General features: G+C 43.0%; 1 protein-coding gene across 2 annotated transcripts in view; it reads right to left on the bottom strand.

Moving 5' to 3' along the window:
* Positions 1-12,802, bottom strand: part of TRIM55 (tripartite motif containing 55) — a 35,910-nt gene extending 23,108 nt beyond the window's left edge. Inside the window, exons 1-4 of one of the 2 annotated variants that reach the window (XM_079301324.1) lie at positions 12,473-12,802; positions 11,900-12,072; positions 3,640-3,805; positions 1,847-1,942 (exon numbers count right to left, since the gene is read on the bottom strand). In XM_079301324.1, coding sequence (XP_079157450.1) covers positions 1,847-1,942; positions 3,640-3,805; positions 11,900-12,072; positions 12,473-12,661 — 624 coding nt within the window. In that variant the 5' untranslated portion in view covers positions 12,662-12,802. The remainder of the gene's footprint in view (positions 1-1,846; positions 1,943-3,639; positions 3,806-11,899; positions 12,073-12,472) is intronic. The other variant, XM_079301323.1, reaches the window with a different exon arrangement.
* Positions 12,803-13,638: the final 836 nt, after the last annotated feature.

The raw sequence follows: 13,638 nt of genomic DNA, 5'->3' as shown, positions 1-13,638 counted from the left end.
TTGTTATTAGACTCATTTACAGAGCTAAACCAAACCTAATCACTGATTGTGATTTTCGGTATTTAGCCTTTTGTATTCCTTTCTCAATTTTCAGTATAATATGTGAATTAGGTTACTTTTCAATCAGTTAAAAGTTTACAAGTTTTTTTTTTTTGTTGTTTTTCTGGTTTTTAAGGTTTAACAGGAGTAGTGGCTAAATGTAGAACTGTAGACTATTACTTATCCCAGCTAAAAGTAAAATGATCATGTTTTTTCTCCTAAAGCAGATATTTATTGTTCTCTACAAAGTGTTAAGTAGAAAGAAGAGCCAATCCTGGATTATGTTATTCCCATGTGTAAACATTTCTGAGTTCCAGCTGTAGTTTCTTGTCTTCAAGGACACACTGATGTCAATTCAGACAAAGCTCTTGCATAGTAGGAAATGAGATTTGCTTGAAATGTAACACGGAAGTGCCAATGTAAACTCTAAGATCTGTTTTCTGCAATCTTTGACTTTAAAGGTCAAATAATAAAACATCTGAAGGTAAAGTGGCTGCATTTTCTTTGGGCTTTGACTTTACAGGTTATATTTTAAACTGAGTGGATGACTCTGAGGAAGCTAGTTTCAGAAACTTGTATTTTTAAGGTATTTTTAGCACATTGTTTTCTCCATACATCAGACTAGTTGTTTGAAGATTTGTTTCTGGTTCAGCTAGTTCAACTTAAATGAGTGTAAGCTTTTGCTTTTGTGTAATTCAAATTTCTGCAGTTAACCTACTTGAAAGGCTTATTTCTGTCTGCAAAGTCCTGATAGCAGCCAATTTCATCCTTGTGGTGTGAAGGCTTCCCAGCTACAAAGTTCTGATTGCCATTAATGTGCTCTCTCTTTTACTTGGGCCAATGGTTTTGTGTCCTTTGAAACAAACTCAGACATTTTCTGTTCCTTCTTGCTCGGAATTGTGTATATAGATTGTGCAATTGTTTTTTCTTACTAATTAGAATCTGTATATCTTGGATTAATTTATTTTTCCCTACCATTTCTCCTTTCTGCTCCAGCTCTGAAGGGTCAATATAATTCTAATTGGGCTGAGAGGGATGTGACTCCTTCACTAGATGCTTCATCAAATTCTGATCACAAAATCAATTCATACGAAATTCTTTCAGCCTGTTGTTCTGTGATGCTCACATTGGTCAAAGCTGAAGTTTATATTTGCTTTGCTGATGTAAAGCTCTCAGAGGAAGTGAAATCCACTTCTGCTATTGAATAACACAAAACTAATTCCAGCTCTTCCAGAGTGAGGCCTTCACCAGAAAGAACCCTAACTCTTCTCTCCCATGAGCAACAAAACAGGACTCCTTAAAGGACAACATATTAAAATGCTACTTCTGTGCAGAAGGCAACAAAATACAGAACAAATACTGACATAACTGTGAACCATGCTGTGCCTACCCTGTGGCTGAGACTCTAAGGCTCTGTTCATTGAACCTGTTAGATTTCAGACTTTTACAGCTCTAGAATTTGATCTCAGATGTTAAATGAGCTGGGAGTTGATGGCATTTTGACGGGTCTGCTTTTAACTTCAGTGAGATCCTATTCCACTAAGAATATTGAGCAAGAGTTGCTGATATGGATTATCCTTACTCTTTATCCTCTACCATACAGCAAATGTTAGAGGTCTGAGCAGGATGTACCCTTTGGTTGAGGCAGTACATCTTGATAATGTACAAAGTCACAAGGAATGGTTTAGTGAAACAATGTGGGAATGCATTTGGGTAAAATGAGGTCTGTCAAAGAATGATCATTAGCAGAAGTTTAAAAGATGCGATGTCCTACTGAAATAACTGCATTTAAAGAGGTGGTACCTACCTCAACTGTCTTGCAGGTCTCCTCCAGCTGTGTGACAATCCCTTGCATCCTGTCATTGCTCCCCACCAGGACTGCAATGCCATCACTCAGCTCAGACTAGGCAGTAAGGGGAGAGGAAGCAAAAGGGTGTCAGGTGCTGACACAGTTCAGGGTGACACATCTAACAGTGGGGAGCAGCAGACAGATAAGCTATACCTAGGGTATTACTTTGTCTTTTCACCAGAACTGAGAAAAATTGGAGCTTTATGTGCCCACAAGATACCTGCTTGTATTTTGACATTTGTTTCCTCCCTCAACACACTGTGAAAATATTGACATTTTGGAATTTTTAATGGAGAAGAAACTGTTGGAAAGAGGGAAGCATTTTGTTCTCGTTCTTCTAGATGGTTTAGTCTCAAGTGCTGTTTCAATAGGCCATAAATATTTCTTTAGGGTTTGTTGAGAGAAAAGACTCTTGAGGGGTTGTTTTGTCAGTGTCTGGGTCTAGCCACACCACTGTGGTATTTCCCTGAGGACTGTAGCTCTTGGCCTTGGCATAGAGAAGAGGTGGCCTATGGACCTGGAGGGACTATGGCGTGCAGGCAGTGGGATTGGGGTTGTGGTGAGAGGGGACAGGAGAAAAGAAAAGAAGGTAGAGGATGAGCTGTGGGCATGAGGAAAATGAGTGAAGGAGGAAAATAACCTTACTTTGGGGATGGAGATGAGGTATCCCTAAGAGAGACAAAGAAGCCAGTCCTAGGGAACTTGGGGAGGGTGCTTGGGAATGCAAGGGGCCCGTGGCACATGGCTGTGGTAACAGAGACAACTGTGCTCATGGCCTCCACAGCTCTGTAAAGGCTCCTTGGAAGCATGAATCCTGCTCCAGGATCCTGGAGCATCCTGCAGCCTCCAGGTTACACCTCTCATCGTGGCATGACAGCCCCTTTTCATGGGCACTCTGGAAAGGAAGACATAGCTTGCAAATCTCCATGCAAAATGAGTGACTGGGGGCATGAATTCAGTCCAAAAAACTTCTCCTTCTTCTCCCACCTTTTTTGATTCAAAGGGATGTTTTTAACTCCTTTCCTAAAGCAACTTCTCATTTGTAGTTTACACACACACAAGCATCTGTGTGATGAAGTTGGAGGCTGGGATTGCAAACTTGGCCTGTCTGATTGCTTGCCCCACTGGGGCCCTCCAGAAAAATGAGCTGTTTATCTCAGGAGAATAACCCAGTGAGTCAGGTTTTAAATTAACACTGTATTAAAAATAAACAAGTCTTTTACTGGTGACAGCAAGGGCAGAAGATGTTAGGTACATCCTGTGCTGCCAACTATTGAATATTCCTTCATTCATTGCAGGAGGAGGTTTTTCACTTAACTTTTCTTAAAAATGGCATGCTTAAATGAAAAAGTGTCTGATAGATAACTATTTGATTTGAAATGGTCTGTTGTTTTTCCAGTTCTTAGTACTGGAAATACCACTTGTTTATCTGATTTAAAAGCACTGCAAAAAAGGGATTAGGAACTCAAAAGAGAGATTCTCAGCTCCACATCAAAATTGGGACAAATTGTAATAATTTTTTGTGCGTTCTCTAATTAATTTATTTTCCTGTGTTTCTAAACAGTTTCTACAGATTTATAAGAGAATCTGCCTTATAATTAGGGTTGCCTTTGCCACTCTTTGCCAGACACAAGAGTGGCAAAGGCAACCCCAGGCCCTTTTGGAAACTCGCAGGAGGCTTATAGGAATAATTTCTTGTTGATGGTCCTGTCAGTTTCTTCAAGGACTTTGAAAAACTGAAAGATATTTACCTTCTGCTGCTGGTAAACATTTGTGAGAGGAGCAACCTGACAGTCTTTGTGGGCACCAAAGATTTTGCACAAAGAGCAGGTGGGCATTTCACAGTTCAAACAATAAATATTAATTCTCTCATCTTCGTGCTCTTCACACATTGGCTGGTCACACTTCCTTTCAGGTCTGCAAAAGAAACCACTTGTTTAAAACAAAGATGGTGCTCATGGGTTTGTGATAACAACACTTAGAGTGTTAGCATGAAATGTGGAACATTTGTGTAGCAGCATCCAAGGTTGACTGAGTATGCAGCATAGACTTAAACCTGCCACATGGGATGACTAAAGAGACAAGAGTACAGCTTAATGTCCTGACACAATATGATGTGATGACAAAACAGCAACATGACTTCATATGGGGATTCCCATATGAATGAGGAATGTGACTTGGAGTGACAGAACACTTGCTCATATTTAAAAATTTAAATAACTTCACTAAGCCTGGACTCAGACTACTCATGTATTTTAATTAGCATGTTATCTAACATCTGTCTGAAATGTGAAACATATGTAATTTCTTTCTGGTTCATCATGCAAATTGCTGCGCACTTGGCTTAATGCAGCAAAGCTGTTATGGGGGAGGCTGATTTTGAGCAAGAATTGTAGATACTGATGAACCTTTAGGCCCATAACTCTGAATCTCTGCTGCTGAGCTTTGTGAGGCCCTGGTCAGGACTGTCAATACCAAACAGCCCTGGGTCCTTACAGCATTTACATTAGGCCAGCAACCAAAACAAGGTGTCACACAATTTCAGCCAGGCGGTACATGTCTAACTTCACAGTGTCAAATGTTTTAGCAGTAGTTTATTCATCTGTGCCCAGCAGAAAGGGCATGGGCTACACAAGTGTTCCTCTCCTGTACTAAGCTAGGAACTGTCACCACATTATAGCTCAGTCTGATCTTCTCTTCACCAAAACAATTTAGCTGTATACACACAAGTCTGCACAACCAGCTATCTTAGGATCATTTAGTTGAAGCTCCCTTCAAATGAACCACTTGACCAACATTCCCAGCACAAGTGACAGCTCTGGTGTGGTGTGTGTGGGCAGGGTGGTGCTTTCCTGAGCCCACACTCCAGGCTCAGCACCCTGAGCACACCTGTGGCAAACACATGAGCATGTAAGGATGTGGTGCAGAAGACAGGGGCCAGGAGACTGATAGAAAGAGTGTGTCTGCAGTTCAAGCCTTCAAAAGCCACCACTGTTACTGTGGCAACGTTGAATATTTTCAGCATAAAGCATTATCTCCTTCTGCTACTGTTTGGAAAGAGAACTATGACTTACCTGTATCAAGTGGAACAGTCACATCATATAAATATTTTTTTCATCATTAGAAACTATGGAATTTAATGGAATTACATGGACACCTTTTTTAAAGCCTTTCTACAGAGCTCTGTAGCAAGGAGGCAACCAGCCATTCCATTAAAGCTTAAAATGTATGGAAAAAACCAATTATTTTATATTATATTACAGCAGAGTTTTTTCATACTGTTTGGTAGAGTGGATGTGGCATTTATTTTTTAATGACAAAGTACAGATTTTCTCTTCTGAAGGGAATGGAATACGATCAGTCAGATGCATTAAAGAAAGTATCTAGCAAGAAATAAAATGTCTCACACATTTGTGTTTTTGGGTTTTTTTTGTTTTGTTTTTTTTTTTAATTTCAAGAGTGCCCTGGGATTTAAAGGGTTCATAAGGAAAATCTGTAATGTGCCATATAGCATGATATACCAGAATAAAACAAGACAAACACTTCTGAAGAAAGTCTGTGTTATTTGGGTCAGATTTCCAGCATTCGTTAACATAAGGCACTTTGTCAAATCCAGCATTGTTTCAATGCTAGTCAAAAGAGGTGTGTCTCCTCCCTAAAAAATGCTTTACATTGTTTGCAGATTACTGCAAACAGCCCCTAATATATTCATGTCATAGTGCACCAGTGGGAGGACTCATGTGTAAGTGCAATACAATGAATTTCAAAGTGATTGATTAAGCCTGAGGTAGCAGCTCCTCCTGCAAATATTTACAAGATCAGAGCCAGAAACGACTAGAATTTTATTGGACACTGGAACGGTGCCACTTGCATGAAAGACACATTACACAGAGCAAAAGGTGATGGTGTCAAGCAAGTTCAGCCAGAAGCAGCCAAGCTTCAAAGGTGCCGCCAAGAGCTGGAAGCAACCTGGCAGAACTCCCTGAACTACTGGGGCCCTAAAGACAGTGTCAGGAGACTAGAAATAAACAGATTTACAGTCTCCTCCCCAGGCAGTGCAAAAGGAGAGATTTTTAGCACACCTGACTTCAGACAGGATCCTTTAGATCTATGTTGGGGTAGCAAAAGCCAAAACACAACATATAAGTTTTAAATGGAGATTGTTTCTGAAACAGCTGATGGGAAAATGACCACATGGCTTTAGTAACAGAAAAGATTCACCAGCTGTGCTGGTGACCAGAGAAATGTCAGGTTGCTGAAATGTCATAATAACTTCATGGTCTCATTCTTGGACTCTTCTCTTTGAGATGATAAACTTGTGTTTGACTACCAGAGGCTTATTCTTTCCTACTGAAATTGTGCTTGGACCATGCCAGAAGAACTGACTGGCTGCTTTTCTGGTCTGCCCAGTATATGAAGACATTGACATACTGAAAGGAGTCCAGAAAAGGGCTCTGAAGATGATCAAGGGTCTACAGCAACTATCCTGGGAGGAAAGGCTGAGAGAGCTGGAACTTTCAGCCTGGATCAAAGAAGGTTAAGGGGAATATTAACAATGACCTTGATCTTATAAATACCTTCAGTTATCTAAATACCTAACGGAGGGTGTAATGAGGATGGAGTCAGGCACTTTTCAATGCCAGGGTCAGAGGCAATGAGCACAAACTGAAACATGGGAGATGAAGATGGTTTTCTGAAGATCAGAAAACACTTTTTTACTGTGAGAGTGACTGAGCACTGGCACAGGTTGCCCAGGATGGTTGTGGAGTTTCTATCCTTGAAGATACTCGTGAACCATCTGCACATGGTCCTGGAAAACTGGCTCCAGGTGGTCCTGCTTGAGCAGCAGGTGGACCAGAACTCCAGAGGCTCCTTCCAGTCTCAGTCATTCTGTGACTGTGATTTGGTGAGGCAGTGCAAAGTTGCTGGGCAGATAAAGAAGCACACTTTAATTGAGAACATAGTAAGACCTTAGGAAAATTGCTGTTAGAAAGCTTGTTTTCTGTAGGATTTTTTCAAATCCAAAAAGTCTCTACTGAAATCCTGAATCCAATTCTTACAGTGTTTTTACTGAGGATCCTAAGACAACTGTAACCATTCCTGTGGCATCACATCACCTGGTGTCTGCATCTGGTCGGGGGATGGAGAGGATCTGCATGATTCTGTGAGGCACAGTCAGGTCATTAGTGAAGATATGAAACTGCATTTGCCACAGTATCAGTCTGGGCATATAGTACAAATGACTGGCCTCCACTTGACTTCATGCTGCTCATCACAACCCTTTACGTCTGGTATTTTTTGGTCCAGTTCACTTTCCACTGTCCACTCTAAGCCTTATTTTCACAGTATTTCAATAAAGATGTCACAGGAGACAGTGTCTAAAATCTAGACAACAGTATCTACTGCTCTCCTCTCACGAACTGAGTTAGTCATCTCACTATAAAAGGCTATCAGATTGGTCATGCTGATTTCCTCTTCATAAATTCACACTGGCTATTTCTAATCACCTTCATGTCATTTATATATTTGCAAATGGTTTCCAGGAGAGTTTGTGTGAGATACTTTCTAGGGAGGACCAGTGTGTATGACTAGCCTGTAGCTCCCTTGATTCTCTTCCTTGCATTCCTTGAGGACTGGAAGAACATTTACTTTCTTTTTGCCACAGGAAACTGTTTCAATTACCACAGCCTTTCAAAGATCATTGAGCGTGACCTTGCAATATGTCAGATTCCTCACCACTTATCAATGCCTCCCATTGGGATATCCAATTTTTTTTTAATATTCTTTAACCTGATCTCCCTTCACCAAAAGTGAGTCTTCCTTGCTCTAGACTTTCCCACTGGTTTCGGGATGCTACCATTCCATAAAACTCAACTGAATAGTAAAGTCTGAGGTGAAGGTGGCACTGAGTACATTTCTATGTCCTGTGTTACATAAGGCTCTCTTTAGTAGTGAACTTTTCCTAATCTTCCTTCTGCTGCTGATGCAGCTGTAGAAGCTCTCATTAGCCTCCCTGTCTCTCATCGTAATCAGTTCCAGATGGACTTTGATTTTTTAATGTTTTTAACTTCATCTGCATGGTCTTGGAGAGCATCTCAAAATCTTGCTGAATCACCTGTCTGACTTCTTTTTGCTTCTTTTTTTAACAGTTTATTTTTATTAGGAGCTCCTTCGTAACACAGGTTTTTTTTGGTTACCATTGCTTGAGTTCCTGTATATGGGGATAGACCATTTTTGACCTTGGAGGAAGGTGGTCCTTGAAAATAAGCCACAGTGATGGACTTTCTCAAAAGCAATGAAAAGCCCACCAATACCCAGGGTAGAAATGGGGCTGGAAAAATGAGAAGGCTATAGAAGTGGACATAAGTGGACATAAGTATTCCTGCAACTCTGTTGCACCATTATCATGAATACCCAGCTCAAGAAAACTATTGGTGCAGGTGAGCTTGGGGCTTTGTCCTGTGGAGAGTTGGAAAAGATTCAGATGATCCCATTCCTCATCTCTTTTACTGCACATCTTGTGGGGCTCCTCCTCTCTTGGTGACCAGTGGTCAGGGAGCACATTTCCCTGGCCCAGCTTGTCTGAGATCCCCAGACACTCCTGCAGCCTGGCCTAGAGAGACACATCCTGCCTTGGGAGCTTGGGCTAAGACCTCGAGCTGTCAGGGACAGAGATTTCTGGCAGTGCTGGCCCTGCAGGGCATCAGCACCATCACAGAGCCCCTGTAAGCTGCTCTCAGCACAGCTTGGTCCCTGCTGCACACTCTGTTCCATCCCTGCTGCAGAGACAGCCTGTACTTCAGGCTCTCCCTGGTAAGTGCAAGGCAGAAAGAGTGTTTGACCCTCCTGCTCAGGCTTCAGCTGGTAACAAAGCCCAAAGCACCTTTTGATTTGGAATAGCCAGCTGAGATCATTAGAACCTGTCAGATTTCACAAAAAGTCACAGCCTCCCATTGCTACTTTTTCCTGGTGACAGCAGGGATCCTGATGTTCCTCAGATAGTTTAGGTGATCAGTGGCCTACAGATTTCCAAAGACTGGTTTAATTTTTAGCTAACTCAATTTCCACTGTTTTCAGTCCTTTGCTGTATTTTAAAGCTTTTTACAAGCCACCTCCTGCTTGAAGAATTCCTCCCTTGTGTTGCTAACACATTCTAAATTGGGCAACAGGCTATGCTGCCATCAGCTGGAATTTGATGAGCAATGGGATAAAAGACCATATGATGTGATACTCAGTAATAGAAGGGGTTGCATATGAGGGCTGAGGTGGACTCTCCCAACCTCAGTCCAGCTTCTGCCCCAGTTTTTATTTTAAAAACCCCAATTCTTTAATTCAAATAAAAAATCCAATTACAAAAAAGAAAACAACACAACAAAACAACCAAAAACAAACAAACAAAAAAACAAAAAAAAAAACCCCAAACAACTAGAGAGAGAGAAATAGCTTTCAAAATAGGCTGTTTTGCTTAAGCAGGTGTCAAAGCTTGCTCCCTTGCTCCCTTTTCTCTAAGTTTGTATGAAATGCAGAGGGGAGATGGCCTCATTCTGGCACATGAAGTTATAGTGAATTACACCCACAGGAGGACTTGATGGGAAGAGGTTCCTGTCTGGAAATCTGTGCTGCCAGTTTGAAGGATTGTCTTGGGAAGAACAAGGAGGCAAAGATCACATCTCACCCTTCTTCCTACATATCTCTGCCAGACCCCAGTTGTCAGGATGGAAGAGACTGGTGCAAAAGGAAGAAGTGGGGAAGACTTGATTTCTCTTGACTTTTTGCTTTTAATGGGACAGCACAGGGAAAAGCCATGAAAGATCTGCTCACATTCTCTGGGAAGCCCAAGGAATGTTAGGCAGAGGGAGATAAGCAGCTGAGGCCCACAAAGGGTGGAATAGTTTAGATAATACTGCTATGCATTGCTGCCACTATGTAACCCATGACAATAACTTTCATTCTTAGGACATACATGAAGGTTAAATAAGTACCTTAACAGATTAAATAAATCTTTTGGACAAATCCATAAGGAAATCTATGTGGGTTTTTTTTCTCTCATTTTATTTATCATGAGTTTTACTTTCATGGAATTTTTAAAAAGTCTACTAAATCTATTCTTAGATTTCTACTTAATTGTATTTTGTTCCAGTTTCCCACAAAGTTCTTCTTTTTTTTTGTTTTTGGTTTTGGTTTTGGTTTTGGTTTTTTTTTTTTAAGTTAAATACAACTGTGAGCTGAAAAAAAACCAAAACCAAGGAAGACATGAGGCCACACATGTCCAGCTTATTTGATCAAAAGCAAAGTCCACCACCACAATTTTGTTGATTCATTTCCTCTGAGATTTTCCTGGCTAAAATAATATTTGAGTATCAGTGACACACACAGAGGTAGCTGACCTTTACTTGGCACAAACTGTAAAGGGCAGGAGAAAGGACAATTTTAAGCCAACTTCGTGCTCTCCAGTGCTTTGGAGCTCCAACCTATGCCCAGCTGTGACAGTCCTCAGAGAGATTCAAACAGCTGAGAACAGCCAAAGCCACCATCAGGCTCCAAAGCATTCTCTCTGCTGGTGACTGTCCTCCTCTGCTGGAGGAAGCATCCTCAGCCATCCCAGGGACTGGATTCTGTTGGTTGTGCCCACCTGGACCAGTGATTTCCCTGGGAAACCCAGCTCCTTGTTGTGGAGCCAGAAGACTGTCAGGGAACATGGCCAGGATCACACCTTCCAGGTGAACAAAACACCTTACCATACAGAACCAAATCTAAGGATTCATGCTGGTGACAAAAAACAGCTTCCCTGGGTGAGAGCTCCTTGCTTGGTCACCTGGGGCCAGGTTAACTTCATCAAAGAATCACAGAATTCTAGAATGGTTTGGGTTGGAAAGGGCTTGAGAGATCATGAACCTCCAATGCCTCTACCTTGGGCAGGGACACCTTTCACTAGCCCAGGTTGTGTGAAGCCCCATCCCTCCTGGCCTTGAACACTGTCAGTGATGGAGCATTCACAACCTCTCTGGGCAACCTGTGCCAGTGCTTCACCACCCTCATAGTGAAGAATTTCTTTCTATATCTAATCTAAACCTATTCTCTTTCAGTTAAAAGCATGTCCTATGACTTCATGCCCTTGCCAAAAGTTCCTCTCCAGCTCTCTGAGCATCTTTGTGCCCCTCCTCTGGACTCACTCCACAGGTCCATGATTTTCTTGTGCTAAGGACTCCAGAGCTGGATGCAGTACTCCAGATGGGGTCTCATAAGAGCAAAGTAGAGGGAGAGGATTATCTCCTTCACCCTCCCCCCCTACTAAGTTCTCCACAAGAGGTACCATGAATCCAACCTATCCCAAGAAAATAAAGATGAGAAAACATTTTTCTGTTTCTGGATCCATTACACATCAAATGTAAGAAATTACCATTCAGAAGTAATCTTACTTTTTAAAATGAACCCATTTCCCTACCCTGAGGTCTTGATTCTTGTGCACAGCCACTCAGCTCTGATAGCTTCTTTCTCTTTTACAGACTCCTAAGTAAGACTTGACTTCATGAGTTCACATCCCAAATTGACAGGAGTGGAGATATTTTTAACAGAATTTTCATTTGGCATTATGATTCAGGGTACCTTGTTTGCACTGTCTGTACCTCTGGGTTTTCTAATAAGATTTTAAATCCTTTCCCTTCTTTAGCATGAGAACACACAGGTAAGAGAGAAAAAAGAATTGTCTGAACTGTTTTTGCAATAAATGATGTTAACCAAGATACTTTTCCCTTAATCGTGTGAGTATCTGTGCTGCCCTCAAGGGCCTTGCTTGCACAGGGAAGTGTTGCTCATGTGAATAAATATGCCCAATCCTCTGCTGTAAGTGGAAACAGGGAAGCTCAGCATCTATTTGGATACAGTTTTTTGTCCTCATTGAGAGCTTTATGGCGCAGCAGACAGCCAGGCACGGCAGCACAATCCCTTTCTACTTTTCCAAGGGACAAAACGACTAAATCAACCCCTGAAGGACACACGTTCCCGTGTTACCTTGTGGACTCCTGCTTGTAGATGTCGATGATGTTCTCCACCAGCAGGTTCCTCTGCAGCCCGTAGACGCCGTGCCGGTCCAGCACCACCTCGTGCCTGCAGGAGGGGCAGCGGAAGCGGCCTCCCGACGCCACCGTCGTGCCTCCCCTGGTCGGCAGGTAGGGGTTGGAGGCCTGCTCTTGCCAAGAAGCACAAGGGGAGGGAAGTACGGCCATGAAGAACCATGGAAGCCTCTTGCAAAAGCACCATTTGGTAGGAAACCATTTGTCACTATGCCCAATGAGAGGGTAATTCCGACGCGTCACCCCGGGACAGCACCTGGTGGCTGCTGGGCGAGGGGCCAGTCCCTCGGCTCACGCTTGGCCATGTCACCACAGCCAACAGGTGGCACTTTCACCTGCTGTGAGCTCAGCCCTGGCCCCAGATACACCAACTTTGGCCTTAAATCACTCCCCCCACCCTGTCTCACCAACTGCTAAAATTCATCTACCAAAACATACTAAAAATCTTCTTTCCCATTCATTCCAGCCAGTCCTGCTTGGGAAGCAGAGCCCTCTGTGGGAAGAAACCTACCTGGAAGATGTCACTGGCGCACTTCCGACAGAGGTTGTGCTGGCAGGGCAGGATGACCACTGGCTTGGTGAACATCTCCAGACAGATGGGGCAGATCAGCTGCTTCTCCAGGTTATCCATAGTCTGCTGCTCTTTGGAGAACGACTTGTAGCTCAGGGAGGTGCTCATCCCTAGCTTTTCCTGGGGCATGCGCTCCGGGCCGCGGCCTTGCGGAGAGGTTCTGGGGTAATTCCCCCTGAGGTAAGTCCAGGGCTGTGCTGGGATCAGGGGCTCTCTGGGCTGCTCAGGTCATTGTTTGAGCGAGGGGCCGAGCAGAGCCGGGGCTGTTTTTAGCAGCGCTGCGTCATGAGCTCCGTCCTGCCTGCCCATATATGCGCGTGAGAGCAGGACAGGCTGGGACAGGTGACGGCTGCCGGGGACGGGGGGAGGCCGAGGGGCCCTGGCTCTCCTCGCTCACACATGGCAGCCTTCACCCCTCGAGGAGCTGTGGGAGTGATAAGCAAAGGCCATCTGCTCCCTTTCCTCATCTTTGCTGGTCAATGGAGAGCGAGGGGCTCGCCCCAGCCTGTGCAGCCTAACAGGCATTCTGTTGTGAGCCAGCAGCCGTGGCCACGAGAGGCAGGATGTCCTTTTGCCCGTGCATTTTGGCAGGATCCAGGATCTTTCCAAGATGTGAAGTACGTGTGGTTACTGCAGAAGACAATGGGAGTGATAGCTGCTCTGAAGCTCGAACGCTTCAGGGTGTAAACATCTCGCCACCTTAAAACCAAACAAAACTGCCTGCCTGTAACTGGGCTTAAGTTTGTTTGGGTAAGATTTTGCTCTTGGGACCTGTAACATAAAAATCCAACATGTCTATTTGTGCTATTAACTCCATGGGCAGATTAAATATGCATGAAAAACATTATTTGAATTTCCTGATGAGAAAAAAACCAGAAGAAATACAGTGTGAAAAGTTTTCATTTGTGTTGCTAGAGAATAGGTACTAATTGTATAAGTAATAATTATATATAGTCTCTCTCCGATAGTTTAATTCAAATATATTTTAGTTTTGGGCACTGCTGTGTTTATATCTGTTTATTAGACACTGATATCCCTTTCAGCTTGGCATTTGTTCCAGAGTTATTTTTAAAATGACAATTTCCCAGATAATTTGTGACATGTGA

Source organism: Erithacus rubecula (assembly GCF_903797595.1).
Source record: "Erithacus rubecula genome assembly, chromosome: 3".
Taxonomy (NCBI): Eukaryota; Metazoa; Chordata; class Aves; order Passeriformes; family Muscicapidae; genus Erithacus; species Erithacus rubecula.
The sequence above is the reverse complement of the archived record's forward strand: the minus strand, read 5'-3'. Positions and strand labels throughout refer to the sequence as shown.